The following is a 19,225-nucleotide window of genomic DNA, read 5'->3' as shown; positions in this document are numbered from 1 at the left end:
GAGATGAAAAAAAAAATCACATTTAAAAGTTGCTGAGGTTTAAAGAAAACCAGATTTTCATTGTGTAAGTTGTTTCATTTGACACTATAAAGAACCTGTGGTTTATTCGATCATTTTCTCCCAGGCCTGTACAGGCATGCAGCGTTCACATGGACAGATTAATGACAAATATGTTCTTGCTTAAGTGAAGCTGAATGGCTGTTTTTCTCTTTACTCAGTTCACATGGGGGTACTTTCAGAATGTACGGGTAACACTCAACTCAAACTAGAACCGGATTTGTCATTTATATTCATAAAAACTAAAATCTTATTTTGATTCTGAAAGAAATCAGCTGAATTAAACATCATAATCTTGAAGCTAAACACATTAGTTTTGAACATGGTTGTTTTGATCTTATTCATTCAGAAAGAAACCTGTTGGATGTTTATTTGACAAAAGAAAAGAAAAGAAAAATCCATGAAGGTTTTTCTCTGTACGTCATAAGCAAACACAGGACACTCCAGGCAGCTCGTACTCACCTTTTTCCGTATGACCTACTGCTCAGGTTTTAATTAATCAGTGAAATGGAATGTACTTTATCATTCTGAAGATTTATGAGAAGCAAATCAAGGTGTCATTTCCAGTTAAATACTTATCTAGCATGACTTAAATAACAGACTCAATACTTGATTTTTTCATTTTCTTCGCCAAGCATCTGAGCGTCCCGATTAGTAATCTTATCACATTGCCCATCCTTTTTTTTTAAAGGTATGAGTCATTTTTACAGTGTTAGATTTTTCAAAAAACATATGAGAATCAAGTACCTGAGAATCATCATAAATGATGGTGTCTGAGAGAGCGACGCTAAGAAGCATGTGAGCGAGGAGAAAAACATGAAAGGGATGAGGAGGTGAGAGCAATGTTTCCCACATTTTCCTGATACGGCGTATCCTTGAGAACCCACTGGACCCACGCAAGCACACTCTGTGTAGTTCTGTAGAAGAAAAATATGGTTGTGGATTTCAGGGTACTGATTCAGAAAACAGTGTCAAAATGAACAGGTTCGAGCAGTGACATGGAAAAATAAATGTTTTTTTGTTGAATCACATTGACTACTCATCAGATTTACCCTGCAGGTTCACCAACCCTATGACAAGTAGAATAAAATGTTCACTTTTCACTTCATAAGGAACACCAATACAACTGATATGTGTCACATGTGTCACCAATCACAGGGAGAATATATGATCTCTGTGACTATCACTGTGGTATGGGTGTTGGTTTGAGCCAGATGGGCTGGTTTGAGTATTTCAGAAACTGCTGATCTCCTGGGATTTTCACACGCAACAGTGTCTAGAGTTTGCACAGACAGAATGGTGCGAAAAACAAAAAAACATTGAGTCCCGTGGGTGGAAACAAATGCCTTGTTGATAAGATAGGTCAGAGGCAAGGCAAGGCAAGGCAAGTTTATTTATATAGCACATTTCATACACAATGGCAGTTCAATGTGCTTTACAGAAGTAAAAACAAAAACAGTAAACAATAGAGAAATAAAATTACATAAAATAATTTTATTTTTATTCTAAAACAATTAATTAAAAGAATTAAAAGAATTAAAAGAAAATAATAAGAATTAAACAATAGTAAAAATAAAACTAGACCGGACAATTCCCCGGGGGAAATTGTGAGAGGATGCAGTGCGCGAAGCAATTCGGTCACGCATGTTTGCTGGCCGTGAATGTGTGACCTGCAATGATGTTTCAATGCAATGATTATGTGTGTGGTTGAGACAGCAGCCATCATGAAGAAGAGCTATTCAAGAGTATAAACAAAGTGACTACAGGTGGAAATTAGCATGTACTGCTATAACCTGGGACAGACATCTGTCCTTAGCACAAGGATAATGTTTAATTTGTGCACTGTCCCTTTTAAAAATAAAATAAACTCTAAACTCTAAGAAGTGTTTGTAGTTTGTATGTTCGAACAGAAGTGTTCCTAATAAAGTGGGCGGCTAAGGTGAAGTGTCATGCCGACCGAGGCTGTTTTTCTGTCCCGTTTATAATGGGTGTCAATGAGGCCATTCGGCTGCCCTCTTCTCAGTTTGAGGCTTCTCATTCAAAAACTGTAAATCCTATCGTTTAGGTAGACACATTGTGTGAATCAGGACAAGTTTTCCTACTACTTTTGAGAAAATCATGTCTGTAGAGTGAAATTTGTGGCTGAAAACACAGTTTAAGCGAGAACGTTTGAGCTTTTTTTCTAATCCGTCTCCACTCTGACTTAACGAGCTTCACTGGTGTGTAACGCAATAGACACCCATTCAAAAGACGGATTTTCTCCCTGAACCCACATGGCGTTTGAGCCGGGACTGATCCGAAAGTGTAGAACCTAGCAGAAAAGTTGAATGCCAGATCCACAGAGGAGAAGTTTTCCTACGTTTTAGAGTTTGAATCATGTCTCTAGGTGAAAGCATGCCAGAGCAGCGGACGTTTGAAAAACGTTGAAAAAGAGCTTTTTTTTTCAATTAATTCCATAGAAATGAATGGGGATTTTTTTGACGATTTTTTCGCGACTACGTCGCGAAAAAATCGTATTCTGTAGAGAAAAGTAATAGCATAGCGAATCCGATCGAGCCGCACATTTTGATATATTGTTTGTCTGTGTGCGACGTACGGTTGTGTGACCTGCTATGAAGCTACAATGCCATGATTTATGTGTGTGCTTGAGACAGCCGCCCCCTCCCCTCTCTGCTCCCTTACTGAAGCCAGTCGGCATGGTGACGGGCCTGAGCAGGTTAAGACACACACACAAGATTTTGTCAGGTGTCTGCTGTATTCTGCTAAGGACCAGGCCTCGAACAATGACAAATAACTTGACAACGGAAGCAGCTATTCACAAAATTCTTTCACAGTGAGCGCTAGAAGGGTCTCCTGAATAAAATGATGTATTTTTTGTCTGTAGTCTTAAAAATAACGACACTAGAGCGATTTAAAAACGAGTGACTTTTCTCTCACGTTTATAATGGGTGTCAATGAGCTAAGACACACAAGGGCTGGAGTTTTCTACTGTTTTTTATGAAGGAGCAGGCCTCGAACAATGACAAATAACTCGACAACGGAAGCAGCTATTCACAAAATTCTTTCACAGTGAGCGCTAGAAGGGTCTCCTGAATAAAATGATGTATTTTTTTGTCTGTAGTCTTAAAAATAACGACACTAGAGCGATTTAAAAACGAGTGACTTTTCTCTCACATTTATAATGGGTGTCAATGAAGCCTGTCAGCTGCCCTGTCCTCAGTTTGACGCTTGTCATTCAAAAACTGTAAATCCTATCGTTTAGGTAGACACATTGTGTGAATCAGGACAAGTTTTCCTACTACTTTTGAGAAAATCATGTCTGTAGAGTGAAATTTGTGGCTGAAAACACAGTTTAAGCGAGAAAGTTTGAGCTTTATTTTCAACCTCTCTCCACTCTAAGTTAACGAGCTTCACTGGTGTGTAACGCAATAGACACCCATTCAAAAGCCGGATTTTCTCCCGGAACCCACATGGCGGTTGAGCCGGGACTGATCCGAAAGTGTAGAACCTAGCAGAAAAGTTGAATGCCAGATCCACAGAGGAGAAGTTTTCCTACGTTTTAGAGTTTGAATCACGTCTCTAGGTTAAAGCATGCCAGAGCAGTGGACGTTTGAAAAACGTTGAAAAAGTGCTTTTTTTCAATTAATTCCATAGAAATGAATGGGGTTTTTTTCGACGATTTTTTCGCGACTACGTCGCAAAAAAATCGTATTCTATAGAGAAAAGTAATAGCATAGCGAGTCCGATCGAGCCGCACGTTTTGATATATTGTTTGTCTGTGTGCGACGTACGGTTATTGAGTTATTCGAAATCAAAATTTGCGTAGGAGGAAGAAGAAGAAGACGGAAGAAGAAGAAGAAGAAGACGGAAGAAGAAGAAGAAGAAGAAGAAGAAGAAGAGAAATACGTAGAAGAACAATAGTTGCAGTGCTTTGCACTGCAACCTATGGGCTCCCCTAGGGGAGCCCATAGGTTGCTGTGCTGCAGCACTGCATCCTAATAATAAAATGAAGTAGTAGTTCAAATAGGATGAGAAAAAAAACCAGCAGAATAGAATAAAGAATAAAATAGAATAAAGTTATAAGTTAAAGTAAATTTAAAACATGCAGAGAAAGTAAAGATTATAAAAAATGTAAAGAAGACAATATTAATTATTTAACAGAAAGCATCTGAAAACAGCTTGGTCTTTAACCTCGATTTGAAGCTGCCAACAGCAGGAGCATTTTTAATGTCCTCTGGCAGTTGGTTCCATAGCTGTACTGCATAGTAGCTAAAAGCTGCTTCACCATACTTTGTTTTAACAACCGGTTTTAATAGTAAATTTTTCTGTTTTGATCTGGTAGATCTGATTGGGTTAGGCCACTGCAACATATCAGAGAGGTAATTGGGCCCTGTACCATTTAGAGATTTGCATACCAGCAGCAATACTTTAAAGTCAATTCTGTAGCTTACTGGAAGCCAGTGAAGGGACCTTAGAATTGGAGTAATGTGCTCTGTTCTTTTTGTTCGTGTGAGAACCCTAGCCGCTGCATTTTGAACCAGCTGAAGTCGTTTGATGGTCTTTTTTGGCAGGCCTGTGAAAAGGCCATTGCAGTGGAAAATGGACAGAGCTGCCAGGAAGGATATAGCAATTCTTTCCAACCATGGTGAGCAGAAAAGCATCTCAGAACACACAAAACATCAAACCTCAAGGCGGATGGCCTACAATAGCAGAAGACCACATCAGGTTCCAGTCCTGTCAGCTGACAACATGGACAAGAACAATCTGAGGCTCCAGTCAGCACAGACTCAGCCAAACTGGACTGGACCGTTGATACATGTGTGAACTTTCATTTCTTGGGTAAATCAGTAAAGCATTTTACACTTAAGCTGCTCTGTGACACAACAGTTTGAAAAGATGTAGATGGCTAGCTTTGTGTGTATCAGAGGAAGCATACATTAGCATTCACCCTCCCCACTTGGTAGCAAGTTGTACGTTCTGGGAGAGCAGGTTGTGTGGTGGGAATTATCGCAACACAATGTGAAGAAAAATGGTGGAAAAATGTTGCTATAGAGATCATTATATAGTTATTTAGAGTTTGTAAAAAAAAACATGCATGGGTAACTTAAACAAGCAATGTTGTAATTATCATATATAACATTACATTACAGGTGTTTAGCAGATGCTGTTATCCAGAGCGACATACAACATACCCAGAGCAGCCTGGGGAGCAGTTGGGGGTTAGGTGCCTTGCCTTGCTCAAGGGCACTTCAGCCATTCCTGGTGGTCCAGGGAATTGAATCAGCAACCTTTTGATCCAAAGCTGCTTCTCTAACCATTAGGCCATGAGTTGTATGTATGTTGTATTGTAGTATGTGCATTCATAATTTTTACCCTATTTCAGAAAAACATGGCTGCACAAAGTTTTAAAGTAAGCCAAATTTACTATACATTGATATGCAAATAAATATATTTGTATGACTTTGATACTATTGGAGTGATTTTGGTTGAAGTGAACCTTTTTCCTCAATGGTAACAGAAGATTAGGAGCTTTCTGATGGTTTCTGAATTTGATAAAAGGAAAGCAGAAATGCCTCCTGATCCAAATTGTGATAGTAAATTCACTTTGCAATAAAAATATTTACTCTCTATGGCAACATTAAAAAAAAACTGAGGAGAAGGGAGGGTGGTTTGAAGCCAGTGATCATGGCAGAAAAATGCAGAGGATTTCTGAACTTGTCAAACAACTATCTCTCTCTCTCTCAGCAGGTCCAGTCCTTATAGTATATGCTCCCTTGCGTGCCTTTTAACAAGTTTTTAAGGCAAGGCAAGTTTATTTATATAGCACATTTCATACACAATGGCAGTTCAATGTGCTTTACAGAAGTAGGCCATTGCAGTAATCAACCCTACTAGAGATGAAGGCATGTATTAGTTTTTCCAGATCATTTTTTGACATAAGTCCTCTTAGTTTGGAAATGTTTTTTAGGTGATAAAATGCCGTTTTAGGGATTGCTTTCATGTGACTGTCAAAGTTTAGCTCGCTGTCAATGAAAACACCAAGATTTTTAACCATTTCTTTAGTTTTAATCCCTTTTGTGTCAAGAATAGTGGTAATCCTGAGTCTTTCATCTTTTTTTCCAAATAGAATTACTTCTGTTTTATCTGTGTTCAGCTGAAGAAAATTTTGTGACATCCAGCTATTGATTTGATCGATACACTGGTAGAGACATTCAAGGGGGGCATAATCATTAGGTGATAGAGCAAAATAAATTTGGGTGTCATCTGCATAGCAGTGATACAAAATTGAATTTTTATTGATAATTTGCCCAAGTGGGAGCATATAAAGGTTGAAAAGTAATGGTCCAAGAATCGACCCTTGGGGGACACCACAGGTCAAGGACATTGACGTTGAGGAACAATTTCCCAGGGTAACAAAGAAGCTTCTATCTTTTAAGTATGAATTTAACCAATTGATAACTTTACCAGTCAATCCAACCCAGTGTTCAAGTCGATATAGCAGTATGTTGTGATCAACAGTATCAAAAGCTGCACTGAGGTCCAGTAATACCAGGACCGATGTTTTGCCTGCATCAGTATTAAGACGTATGTCATTTATAACTTTAATCAGCGCTGTTTCAGTGCTATGATTGGCACGAAATCCTGACTGAAAATTATCAAAACGGCTGTTTGCTATCAAGAAGGCAGTTAATTGATTGAAGACAATTTTTTCAAGGATTTTCCCGATGAATGGTAAATTTGATATTGGCCTGTAGTTATTTAATACTGAAGGATCCAGATTATTTTTTTTAAGAAGGGGCTTTACAACGGCTTTTTTTAGGGACACAGGAACAATGCCAGTCTCCAGGGATGTATTTATAATTTGAAGCACATCTGTAATTATAAGATGAAGAACAGACTTAAAAAAGTTGGTGGGCAGAATGTCCAATTCAGATGTTGAGGAACTGAGATTTTATACAGTTTTTTCAAGAGTCTCATAATCAATTAAACAAAATTCTGACATTGTGTTGAAGTTATCTATCTGTGTCATTGGTGACTGCAGTTTTTCAATTTTTTGCAACTGAGATATATTATGAGGAATATTCTGCCGTATTATCAATTTTACCTTTGAAAAAGGATGCAAACTCATTGCATTTATTAACTGAGAGAAGTCAGGTGCTAATTGTGGTGGGGGATTAGTTAGCTTCTCTACTGTTGAAAATAGCACACGGGCATTGTTCATATTCCTGCTGATGATGTTGGAGAAGAAAGACTGTCTTGCTTTACGAATTTCATAATTATAATTACAAAGCATCTCTTTATGGATTTGATAATGGATGTGAAGTTTAGATTTGCGCCATTTTCTTTCAGTCTTTCTACATTCTCTCTTTAGCAGTTTAACAGCCGGGTACTGCTTCCATGGTGCTTTCTGCTTATCATTGACTCTTTTGATTTTGAATGGAGCAATATCATCCATAATTTGGGTTATATTTAAATTAAAAAATTCCAGTAAATCATCTACAGAGTCTGACATTTTGGTTGAGTTCTGAGAGAGAGCTTGCTCAAAGAGAGCACATGTGTTGTCTTTTATGATTCTCCTACCTATAGTCGTTGAGCTGTTCTGAATGTGAGGAGACATAGAAACATCAAAGAAAACACAGAAATGATCGGATAAGGCCAGGTCAACAACAGTATTAGAAACAGTAAGACCCTTTGTGATGACGAGGTCAAGAGTATGACCACGAGAGTGGGTCGGCCCCTGTACATGTTGTACTAGGTTGAAGTTGTCAATAATTGCAAGTAGTTCTTTGGCATAAATGTTATCAGTATTATCTACATGCAAGTTAAAATCCCCAGATATAATAAGACAATCAAACTCTAAGCAAATGACTGATAACAGTTCACCAAACTCTTCAAGAAAGACTTTGGCTGAATGTCTCGGAGGCCTATAAATAGTTAATAATATGTGGCAGCGGGGGCATGGTCAAGCGCCGGTCTGTGACAGGAGGGCGGAGTCAGGGAAGGTAAGTGGCAGAATCACTACACCTGAGAGCAATTAACCAGTTTGTGTGTCTTCCCAGTGACCGCGCCCTATATGAGGAGGGAGAGCGAGAGCGGAAGGAGCTCATCCCTGAACCAGATGCCGGTTGTGTGTGTGTCTGTGCATGATTGATTATTGTTAGACTGAAAAGTGTGGCAATAAAGCCAAGTCATAAACCTGATCTCTGTCCTGCCGTCCTCTGTGCTCCACCCACACATAGGGAGTCCTACAGTGGTGCCGAAACCCGGGAAAGTGGAGCACCAACCCAGCAGCCCCATGGAATCCTCCCCGTTCACCAACCTGGTCCACGCCCTCGCCACGGCTCAGCAAAGCCAGCACCAGGCGCTCGTCACACTCCGAAAGGAACAAGAGCGGCGCTTCGAAGCCCTGGTGCTGGCCCAGCAGGAAGATCGCAAGGCGTTCCGGCATCTCCTCGCGTCGGCGGGGCCCACCAGCGCTACGGCAGCAGGCCCGTCTCCCCTCACTGTCACCAAGATGGGCCCGCAGGACGACCCCGAGGCGTTCCTCACGTTGTTTGAACAGGTCGCCGAAGCCTCGGGGTGGCCGATGGAGCAGCGCGCGGCGCGCCTCCTCCCCCTGCTCACGGGAGAGGCACAGCTGGCCGCGCTACAGCTCCCCGCCAACCGCCGGCTGGCCTACGCGGACCTCCGCCGGGCCGTCCTCCAGCACGTGGGGCGCACACCGAAACAACAGCGCCAGCGCTTCCGCGCGCTGCAGTTGGAGGAAGTCGGCTGGCCGTTCGTGTTCGGCCAGCAGCTCCAGGACGCCTGCTGGCGGTGGCTGAGGGCCGACGATCGCGACGCCGAGGGAATCGTCGACCAGGTGGTACTGGAACAGTTCATCGCCCGCTTACCAGCAGGAACCGCGGAGTGGGTCCAGTGCCACCGCCCGGCGTCGCTGGATCAGGCAGTCGAGCTGGCGGAGGATCATCTGGCGGCTGTCCCGGCGGCAGGACAGCAGATGACATCATCTCTTCTCTCCTCTTCTATCTCTCTCTCTCTCTCCCCCTCCTCCTGTGTCCTGTCCTCGCCCCATTCCCCCACCGCGGAGGCGGGGGCCGGCACCACCCCAGCCGGCCCGCCGCACCCGCGGTGCCCTCCCGTTTCTCCCTTCTGTATCTGTCTCTCCCCCACCTCAGGTGAGTGAGCCCCAGATCACCGGTGCAGAGGGAAAGCCCGGGCCGGTTTGCTGGCGCTGCGGGGAACCGGGCCACCTTCAACAGCAGTGCACAGCAATGGAAGTGGGCGCGGTGGTTCGGATCCCCGACGCGCCAGAGGCCGCCCTCGATCAGGCCGGAGCGTATCGCATACCGGTGAGTATCCAAGGGGCTACATATCAGGCGTTGGTGGATCCTGGTTGTAATCAGACCTCAATTCGCCAAAGCCTGGTTCAAAACGAGGCATTGGGGGGAGCACAAGGGGTGAAGGGGTTGTGTGTGCATGGGGATGTTCACCGCTACCCTTTAGTGTCGGTCCACATTATTTTCAGAGGAGAAAAATTTATAGTGAAGGCAGCGGTTAATCCTCACCTTACCCACTCTTTAATTTTGGGGACTGATTGGCCGGGATTTCGGGGTTTAATGACGCGCCTAGTAGAGAGTGGGTCCTGCCATTTGACAGGGGGAGGTCCCGGTGTCGCTTTGGTGGGAGCAGCTGTCACAGAGCCATCTACGTCATCTCCGCGTCAGAGTGAGGAGCCGCCGGCTCCTCCTCTCTCTATTGGGGAATCCCTCGCGGATTTCCCATTAGAGCAGTCGCAAGACGAGACTCTTCGACATGCGTTTGACCAAGTGAGAGTAATCGATGGTCAAACGCTCCCGCCGAACGCCACCCCCTCCTTCCCCTACTTCGCGATTATGAAGGATAGATTATACCGAGTGACGCAGGACACTCAAACGAAAGAGCGAGTCACACAGCTTTTGATTCCAAAGAGCCGCCGGGAATTGGTATTCCAGGCGGCTCACTTTAATCCCATGGCTGGACACTTAGGGCAGGATAAAACACTAGCCCGAATAATGGCCCGATTCTATTGGCCGGGGATTCGCGGCGATGTCCGTAGGTGGTGTACGGCATGCCGCGAATGCCAGTTAGTAAATCCAGCGGCCATTCCAAAAGCGCCTTTGCACCCTCTACCGTTAATCGAGACCCCGTTTGAGAGAATTGGGATGGATCTCGTCGGGCCATTAGATCGGTCAGCACGAGGGTACCGCTTTATATTAGTTCTGGTGGACTATGCAACGCGATACCCGGAAGCAGTGCCTCTGCGCAATATCTCAGCACGCAGTATTGCAGAGGCACTCTTCCGCGTCATCTCCCGAGTTGGAATCCCAAAAGAGATTCTGACTGATCAAGGCACTACATTTATGTCACGAACACTGCGCGAACTGTATGGGTTATTGGGGATTAAGCCGATCCGCACCAGCGTGTATCACCCACAAACGGACGGTTTAGTGGAACGGTTCAACCGCACCCTCAAAAATATTATTAAGAAATTCGTAAGTGAGGACACACGTAATTGGGATAAGTGGCTTGAACCCTTGCTGTTCTCAGTGCGAGAGGTCCCCCAAGCCTCCACAGGGTTCTCCCCGTTTGAATTATTATATGGGCGTAAGCCGCGCGACATCCTGGACGTGCTGCGGGAAAATTGGGAGGAGGGACCTTCACAAAGTAAGAACGAAATTCAGTACGTTATGGACCTGCGCGCAAAACTCCACATGCTCACCCACCTAACTCAGGAGAATTTGCAGCAGGCCCAGGAACGGCAAGCCCGCCTGTACAACAAGGGTACTCGCCTTAGAGAGTTCACACCGGGAGATAAAGTACTCGTACTGTTGCCCACGTCGAGCTCCAAATTGATCGCCAAGTGGCAAGGACCCTTTGAGGTCACACGGCGAGTCAGGGACGTCGACTACGAGGTGAGGCAAACAGACAGGGGTGGGGCGCTACAGATTTACCACCTCAATCTGCTTAAACTCTGGAACAAGGAGGTCCCCGTGGCGGTGGTGTCGGTGGTTCCGGAGAAGGCGGAGCTGGGGCCGGAGGTTCAAAAAGGGACATTGGCATCACGTACCTCTCCGGTCCCCTGTGGAGACCACCTCTGCCCGACCCAACTCACGGAGGTCGCCCAGTTGCAGACCGAGTTTTCGGATGTGTTCTCGCCCCTGCCCGGTCGCACTAACCTCATAGAGCACCACATAGAGATGCCCCCGGGGGTGGTAGTGCATAGCCGCCCTTACAGGCTACCCGAACACAAAAAAAAGGTGGTTCGGGAAGAACTTCAGACCATGCTCGAAATGGGCATCGTCGAGGAGTCCCACAGTGACTGGAGCAGCCCGGTGGTCTTGGTACCCAAGGCCGACGGGTCGGTCCGGTTCTGTGTGGACTATAGAAAAGTCAATGCGGTGTCTAAATTCGACGCGTACCCAATGCCTCGTATTGATGAGTTGCTCGACCGACTCGGCACTGCTCGCTTTTATTCGACACTGGATTTGACGAAGGGATATTGGCAGATCCCCTTGACTCCACTATCCCGAGAAAAAACGGCCTTTTCCACACCATTTGGTTTACACCAATTCGTCACCCTTCCGTTTGGGCTGTTTGGGGCGCCCGCCACGTTTCAGCGGCTGATGGACAGAGTCCTCCGCCCTCACGCCACTTATGCAGCCGCGTATTTAGATGACATCATCATCTATAGTAATGACTGGCAGCGGCACCTCGAACATCTGAGGGCCGTCCTTAGGTCGCTGAGGAGAGCGGGGCTCACAGCCAACCCAAAGAAGTGTGCAATTGGGCGGGTGGAAGTACGGTATCTGGGCTTCCACTTGGGCAACGGGCAGGTGCGTCCCCAAATTAATAAGACGGCAGCAATTGCGGCCTGCCCGAGGCCCAAGACCAAAAAGGGGGTGAGACAGTTCCTGGGGCTGGCTGGCTATTATCGTAGGTTTATACCTAATTATTCGGACGTCACCAGCCCACTGACTGATCTCACTAAAAAGGGGGCACCAGATCCGGTCCAGTGGACGGAGCAATGCCAGCGGGCTTTCTCAGAGGTAAAGGCTGCACTGTGTGGGGGGCCACTTCTACACTCCCCTGACTTTTCTCTCCCTTTTATGTTGCAGACCGATGCGTCGGACAGAGGGCTGGGGGCGGTTTTGTCCCAGGAGGTGGAGGGGGAGGACCGCCCAGTCCTGTATATCAGCAGGAAGCTGTCAGTGCGTGAGGGGCATTACAGCACAATAGAGAAAGAGTGTTTGGCCATCAAGTGGGCGGTTCTCACCCTCCGGTACTACCTGCTGGGGTGCCCTTTCACCCTCTGTTCGGACCACGCGCCCCTCCAGTGGCTCCACCGCATGAAAGATGCCAACGCGCGGATCACCCGTTGGTATCTGGCGCTCCAACCCTTTAATTTCAAGGTGGTCCACAGGCCGGGGGCGCAGATGGTCGTGGAGGACTTCCTCTCCCGTCAAGGGGGGGGGGAGTCAGCTGCAGGTCGGACGGCCGCCCGGCCTGAGTCGGGCGGTGGGGGTATGTGGCAGCGGGGGCATGGTCAAGCGCCGGTCTGTGACAGGAGGGCAGAGTCAGGGAAGGTAAGTGGCAGAATCACTACACCTGAGAGCAATTAACCTGTTTGTGTGTCTTCCCAGTGACCGCGCCCTATATGAGGAGGGAGAGCGAGAGCGGAAGGAGCTCATCCCTGAACCAGACGCCGGTTGTGTGTGTGTCTGTGCGTGATTGATTATTGTTAGACTGAAAAGCGTGGCAATAAAGCCAAGTCATAAACCTGATCTCTGTCCTGCCGTCCTCTGTGCTCCACCCACACATAGGGAGTCCTACATAATAATATGTTCGGAGAGCATGTAACAAGTGCACATAAGTGTTCAAAGGACATAAAATCACCAAATGAGGATTGTTTACATTGAAAAGAGACTTTGAATATATTTGCGATCCCTCCACCTTTCCCTTGTCGGGTAACATTCAAAAAATTAAAATTTGGGGGAGCTGCTTCAATAAGGGTGGTAGCACTATTTGCTTGATCCAGCCAGGTTTCAGTTAGAAGCAAAAAATCAAGATTGTGTTTGCAAATAAGGTCATTAATTAAAAATGACTTGTTTAAAAGTGATCTAACGTTCAGAAGAGCTAGCTTTACAGAAAGTCTAGAAGTAATATCTGCTTGTGCACTCTGATGCTGTTTTAAAACAGGAAGGAGATTAGATTGGTTCACCCCCAGGGTTAAATGTGCTCTATGTTTTCTGTTTCTTATCAACACAGGAATAGAGAGTGGCATAGGCACATTGGGTCCCAGCTGGTTTTCAACACTACACCCATTTGCAGGGACCCAGAGTACATCAAACAAGACTTTCTAAATGTTCCATTTGGTTTGAGGGTGAAAGGATTGGAGATGACATGTATCTTTTGGATGGTGAAAAAGATTTGTAGCCAGCTGAAAGTCCTGGGCGAACACAATTTTGATGAATTGGGTACACTGCTTGTCGCGACAGATTTGGGCTGGAAAAAGAGAGTGTAGCCATTGGGAGCAATTTTTTTATGCTATTTGGGAAATCCATCTGAGGGGAAGTGGAGTCATCTGTCTTTGAATATTGGGAGTCTTGCAGGTCAGATGTCTGTGTGTCCTTGATGACGACTTGCAAAGATGATTGTTTAGGCTTTGTAACTATGTCAGTCTGCAACATCTTATCAACTGTTTTCCTCGGTGCTGGCTAAGAAAAGATTGCAAGTCTGTAATGGTCTACTAAGACTTTGGCTCCAATCCAGCTGAGTTCAGTGCTATTTGGCTTGTAAAATTCTTTGCGATTCCAGAAAAGGTTAAAATTGTCTATGAAGTTCATACCAAATGAAAAACAAGTTTTTCCAAGCCAGGTGTTAAGACTGAAGAGTCGAGAAAAAGCAAAACTTCCTCTCACTGGGAGTGGGCCACTGATAAAAGATTGAATTCCAGTCTTATAGAGCTCAGAAAAAAGTTTTCTGAAATCATCTTGGACAAACAGCTGTTCTCTGAAAACATCATTTGCTCCCACATGCACAACAATACGTTTAATAGTTTTATGCTCGGACATGAGTTTCAAAATGCTGTCTTTGGTGTCAGAGATGGATGCATTTGGAAGGCAACAAATAATCATCCCATAACCTTTTAATTGTCTTACAGTGGAATCACCAAGAACAAGGGTTGTGGGATCAGGTGGTGTTACGAGCTGCTTTTTGCCTCTTCTCACAGCTCTTCGATCTTGGTGCGATCTCTTTTTATTATGTGTTTGTCCGCTTGAAAAATCCTCTTCCACATCCCTGAGGCATTCAAATTTGTTCTGAAGCCTTATGGGCTGTGGATTTTCCATAGGATTGTAGATCAAGCTGGTGTTGAAGTAATTACTCTTCTGTTTTTATTTTTGGGCTTACCACCCATCATTTGCCAGTTTTCTGTACTCACATTTTGCCCAGCTTGATTGATGAATTCTTCCACTTGATCTGCAATGTCCTCGGTCTGTCGGAGTGCAATCTCTGCATTTTCAGCCACTGTTTCTGTACTCCTTTCCTGAGATATCGCTTTTAATTCGTCCGTCTTTGGCAGAGCATTAATCTTTGATTCCAGAATAGAAATCCTCTGTTCTAGTTCCATGCATTTTCTGCAGGATTTTTTGCTCCCTGGCATTTTGTATTAAAAACTAACTTATAAAGATGGAAAAAAAAAGTGGAAATTAAATTAAAATTAAATTAAAAGCTTATAAAGATGAAAAATAAAATGAGAAAAAAATAGTGGAAATTCAATGAGAAAGTAAAGTATAGAAATAAAGATCAAGAAAGCAGGAGCAAAGCAAAGAAGCATCCTACTCGCTTGAGTAGGAGGAGCAGAAAAAAAAAATCAATTCTGTATTTAAGGGCCGCCATTCTTCGCTTGGTCTAGCATCCTGATTCACCTTCTCCCCAGAGACCTCTTCCAGAAACTAAGGAAGGCAATGGGAAACCATCTCAGTAATATTTCCCTTAATCTGTGGGTGGTAGAAATGGGCAACTGGACTTCCTTGAAGATTCTTGAAAACGTTTCACCTCTCGTCCAAAAGGCTTCCTCAGTTCTGTCTGACTAATAGGGAGTATCAGATATTTATCCTCTCCTGGATCAGAATCAGAATTCTGATGACCAGCTCATCTAAGGTGTCATTGAGGCATCATGTTGGTGTGGGTCACTGGAGGCTGGGTGTGAACGGCGAGCCATTAGGGTAATCAAAGGATTGTCCGTTAGGGTGATCAATGGCAATCTGACTCTCTCTGTCCTCCTGTGAGTCACTGAAAACAGCTGGGTCTTGGCGTACACCCAGCCGTCTGGGAAGGGTGTCCAATACCGCCTTGTAGATGGTTGACAAATGATGTCTTAGACCCCCACCTCTGTTCAGTGATGGCTGTTCCAGGTTGACAAAAATGGCTTCTTTAAGGTGGGGTTTACATTAGACCGTATCAGCGGATCATCAGATTAACGTTTTTAAAATGATTAGTGTGCACACAGCAACGCCAATACACGATTCGTGTGCACATAGCAACGCCAATACACGGATACGCTCGGCTCCGCAGGCATCCTGCACTCCAAATCACTCCACCCTGAACAGCGAGTGCCCTCTGGAGGGTGCGCACTCCGGCCCTGCGCAGCTCACAAAGCGCGCGAGTATAGCGCACGAGCAGTGATTTGGGACTGAGCCGCTGTGTGTGTGATCTCAGTGCATGTCGGGCATGCGCGTCACTTACCACTTGCAAGTGGAAGGATGGCAAGCCTAAAGACAATCATAACTACACAATGGGCAGTATTTGCATCAGTATTTGCAGTATTTTCATACTTTTATACTCTTTAATGAAACGTGATACAAGGTGGAAGTTCGCGCCGTTTTTCAGCAGTCGCGTCACATGACCAACACCAGCGAATCAGGAAGGTGGATGTCACAGTGACGTTGTCCAATGATGATGCCAGCTAGAGCTCAGCACAGCGTATCCGCGTATTCTCAATGTTTACACAGCACCGGACCAGACACGATCTGGATTGAATACGTGGACCCTGGCGGATTCCCGTTTCCCGGCGTTTCCAGGCATTTTAATGTAAACGGACAGTGCATCTGTGAAGAAAACGAGACTAAACGGTCTAATGTAAACTTGGCCTAACTCCTCACTCATACCAACGATCCTCTCTGGCTAAAATGCGTACATTACAATCCTGAAATGAGTGTCCTTTGTTGTTAAGATGAATGTAGACAGCCGAGTCCTGGCCTGAGGAGCTGGCTCTCCTGTGTTGGGCCAAGCGCCTGTATAGCGGTTGTTTGGTCTCACCAATATATGAATCCATGCAATTCTCACTGCACTGAATTGCATACACTATGTTGTCCTGTTTGTGTCTGGGTATTCTGTCCTTAGGGTGGACCAGTTTCTGCTTCAGGGTGTTACTGGGTCTGAAATGTACCGGAATGTTGTGTTTGTAGAAGAGCCTACTGAGTTTCTCAGATAGACCAGAAATGTAGGGAATGACAATGTTCTTGCGTTTGTTCCTGTTATCATCCTTGTCAGTTATGTTCCTTTTTATGCTCTTTAGGAAAGCCCAGTTGGGATAACCGCAATTCTGAAGTGCTTTCTTGATATGATTCTGCTCCTTCTCTTTTCCCTCTAATGTTGTAGGAATGTTCTGAGCCCTGTGTTGCAAGGTCCTAATGACCCCCAATTTATGTTCCAGTGGGTGGTGAGAGTCGAAAAGTAGGTACTGGTCTGTGTGTGTGGGTTTCCTGTAGACCTCGATACTAAGGCTTCTTTCTTGTCTAATGTGTACATCACAATCCAAGAAGGCTAGATTATTCCCACTGACATCCTCCCGAGTGAAGTTGATGTTGCTATCCACTGCATTGATGTGTTTCGAGAAAGTTTCCACCTCCTGGATTTTGATTTTAACCCAGGTATCATCCACGTATCAAAACCAATGGCTGGGAGCAACTCCTGCAAAAGTGGTCAAAGCTATATGTTCCACTTCCTCCATGTATAAATTGGCCACAATAGGGGACACTGGTGATCCCATGGCGCATCCATGCTTCTGTCTGTAGAAACTTTCATTAAACTGGAAATAAGTGGTAGTCAGGCAGAGGTCAAGCAGGGTGCAAATCTGATCCATGGTGAGTTTCGTTCTATCCAGTAAGGAGCTATCCTGAAGGAGTCGTTTTCTTACAGATTCGACTGCTTCTATGGTGGGAATGCAGGTGAACAGAGAAGTGACACCGTAGGAAACCATGGTTTCATCTGAATCTAGTTTGAGGTCTGCAACTTTAGAAGCAAAATCTTGGGAATTTTTGACATGATATGGTGTATTCCCAACCAGAGAAGCCAAGATGGTGGCTAGGTGTTTAGCAATGTTATATGTGACCGAGTTTATACTGCTGATAATAGGTCTGAGAGGAGCTCCTTCTTTGTGAATCTTGGGGAGTCCATATATGAGAGGCACGGCTTCCCCAGGGTACAATCTGTAGTAAAGAGATCGGTTGATTGCTTGGTCCCTTATTGTATTTATGACTGATAGAATGAATGTTCTTGATGAAATGACAATGTTGACGGGACCTTTGCTAGGGAAGGTGCCACATCCGGCAGGAGAGGGAAGGGGGCCTCTCAGGTTATCAACATTATACGAATAAGAAGCAAATATTGCTAAGTCAGTGAGATATGGTGTGTGACTCATAATGTATTACACACACATGGTGAAGTCATATTCTAGAAATTGAAGGGTCAGATATAGTTGAGGTAATACGGTAACTACTCCCTAAAGAACCTCAAATACCCAACTAGAAGACTTCCAAAAATGGATATCATAAAATTTTCATTTATTCAGTAGACACATTGACCTGGAGGGGCAAGGATCACTGGAGGAGTAGTACCTTTACTGGTTGGCCTTATAACAACTAGGCGTCCTAAACTGGTCTCCCCATATCCAGTATCATATGAAGCGCAAAATAGGGCCTGTATTTCTCCCTGAGTTGAAGTTTCTAGCTTCAAGCAGCCCCACCACCTAGCCTAGCACATGATGGAGACCATCCGGCCTGGCTCCACGCGCCGCCTCTGGTTTGGCAGAACCCGGCGGATCTAGGGGAGACAACCCCGAGAAAAAACCCACCAAGTTGGTGGCATGAAGCTGGATGAGGGTTTGGGTTTCTCTGGCAGATTTTAAACACCCAAGTGAATTCTATGGAAGCACACATACATTTGAACGACATTATGTTGGTGCTGTCTGGATCCTCCAGGGACAGTGTCATCAGAGCTACTGGAAAAGAGATGACCCCTATTATGTCTGCTACTGCAGGAAATGAAGTTGCTGATCGAAATCCAGTTGCTGGATGGTCAGCAACTGATGGCTGCAGAAGGGCAGCTTATAGGCTGAATCTAAGGAAAGAAACCAGGATAGCAATTTGGAATGTCCCTACCCTTTACCAGAGCGGCAAATTGGCTAACTCAAGATGAACAGAAGTAACATCCACATTCTTTTAACAATTTTGCTGAAATGTGCTGGACTGGAGAGGGCTATTTTAGATTGGCCACATAACAGGAGCTGGAGGTCTAACCTGCACTACCCTGGAGGGCCGAGTAGAGGGGACTAGAGCAAGAGGTCAGCCTAGGAGGAGATGGATGGATGATGTTCAAGACTGGACGGGCCTGACCGGTGCCGCGTGTTCTGCCTTGGCACAGGACAGGCAGGGTTGGAGGAGTGCGTGTGCATTTCCTTGGATCGCCGACCCTCAAACATGAGGAAGGCCACAGAGAGAGAGAGAGAGAGAGATTGACCTGGAGATAAATACACCAGACCAAGATTACCCTTTTGAATGTGGCACTAAATTGACTTTCTGAAAGATTGAAAGAAGGGTGGCATGGTGGCGTAGTGGTTAACACTGTCGCCTCACAGCAAGAAGGTCCTGGGTTCAAGCCCAGCAGCCGGCAAGGGCCTTTCTGTGTGGAGTTTGCATGTTCTTCCTGTGTCTGTGTGGATTTGCTCTGGTTTCCCACAAAGACATGCAGGTTAGGTAAATTGGTGGCTCTAAATTGACTGTAGGTGTGAATGGTTGTTTGTCTCTGTGTCAGCCCTGCGATAACCTGGTGACTTGTCCAGGGT

General features: G+C 45.2%; 1 protein-coding gene across 4 annotated transcripts in view; it reads right to left on the bottom strand.

The window, feature by feature from the left end:
* slco2b1 (solute carrier organic anion transporter family, member 2B1) overlaps window positions 1–19,225 on the bottom strand; it is an 87,629-nt gene that overhangs the window by 23,326 nt on the left and 45,078 nt on the right. For all 4 annotated transcript variants that reach the window (XM_060936409.1, XM_060936410.1, XM_060936412.1 and 1 more), the window contains exon 12: window positions 805–974. In XM_060936409.1, coding sequence (XP_060792392.1) covers window positions 805–974 — 170 coding nt within the window. The remainder of the gene's footprint in view (window positions 1–804; window positions 975–19,225) is intronic.

The sequence above is a fragment of the Neoarius graeffei genome, chromosome 12 (genome assembly GCF_027579695.1).
Source record: "Neoarius graeffei isolate fNeoGra1 chromosome 12, fNeoGra1.pri, whole genome shotgun sequence".
Taxonomy (NCBI): Eukaryota; Metazoa; Chordata; class Actinopteri; order Siluriformes; family Ariidae; genus Neoarius; species Neoarius graeffei.
The sequence above is the reverse complement of the archived record's forward strand: the minus strand, read 5'-3'. Positions and strand labels throughout refer to the sequence as shown.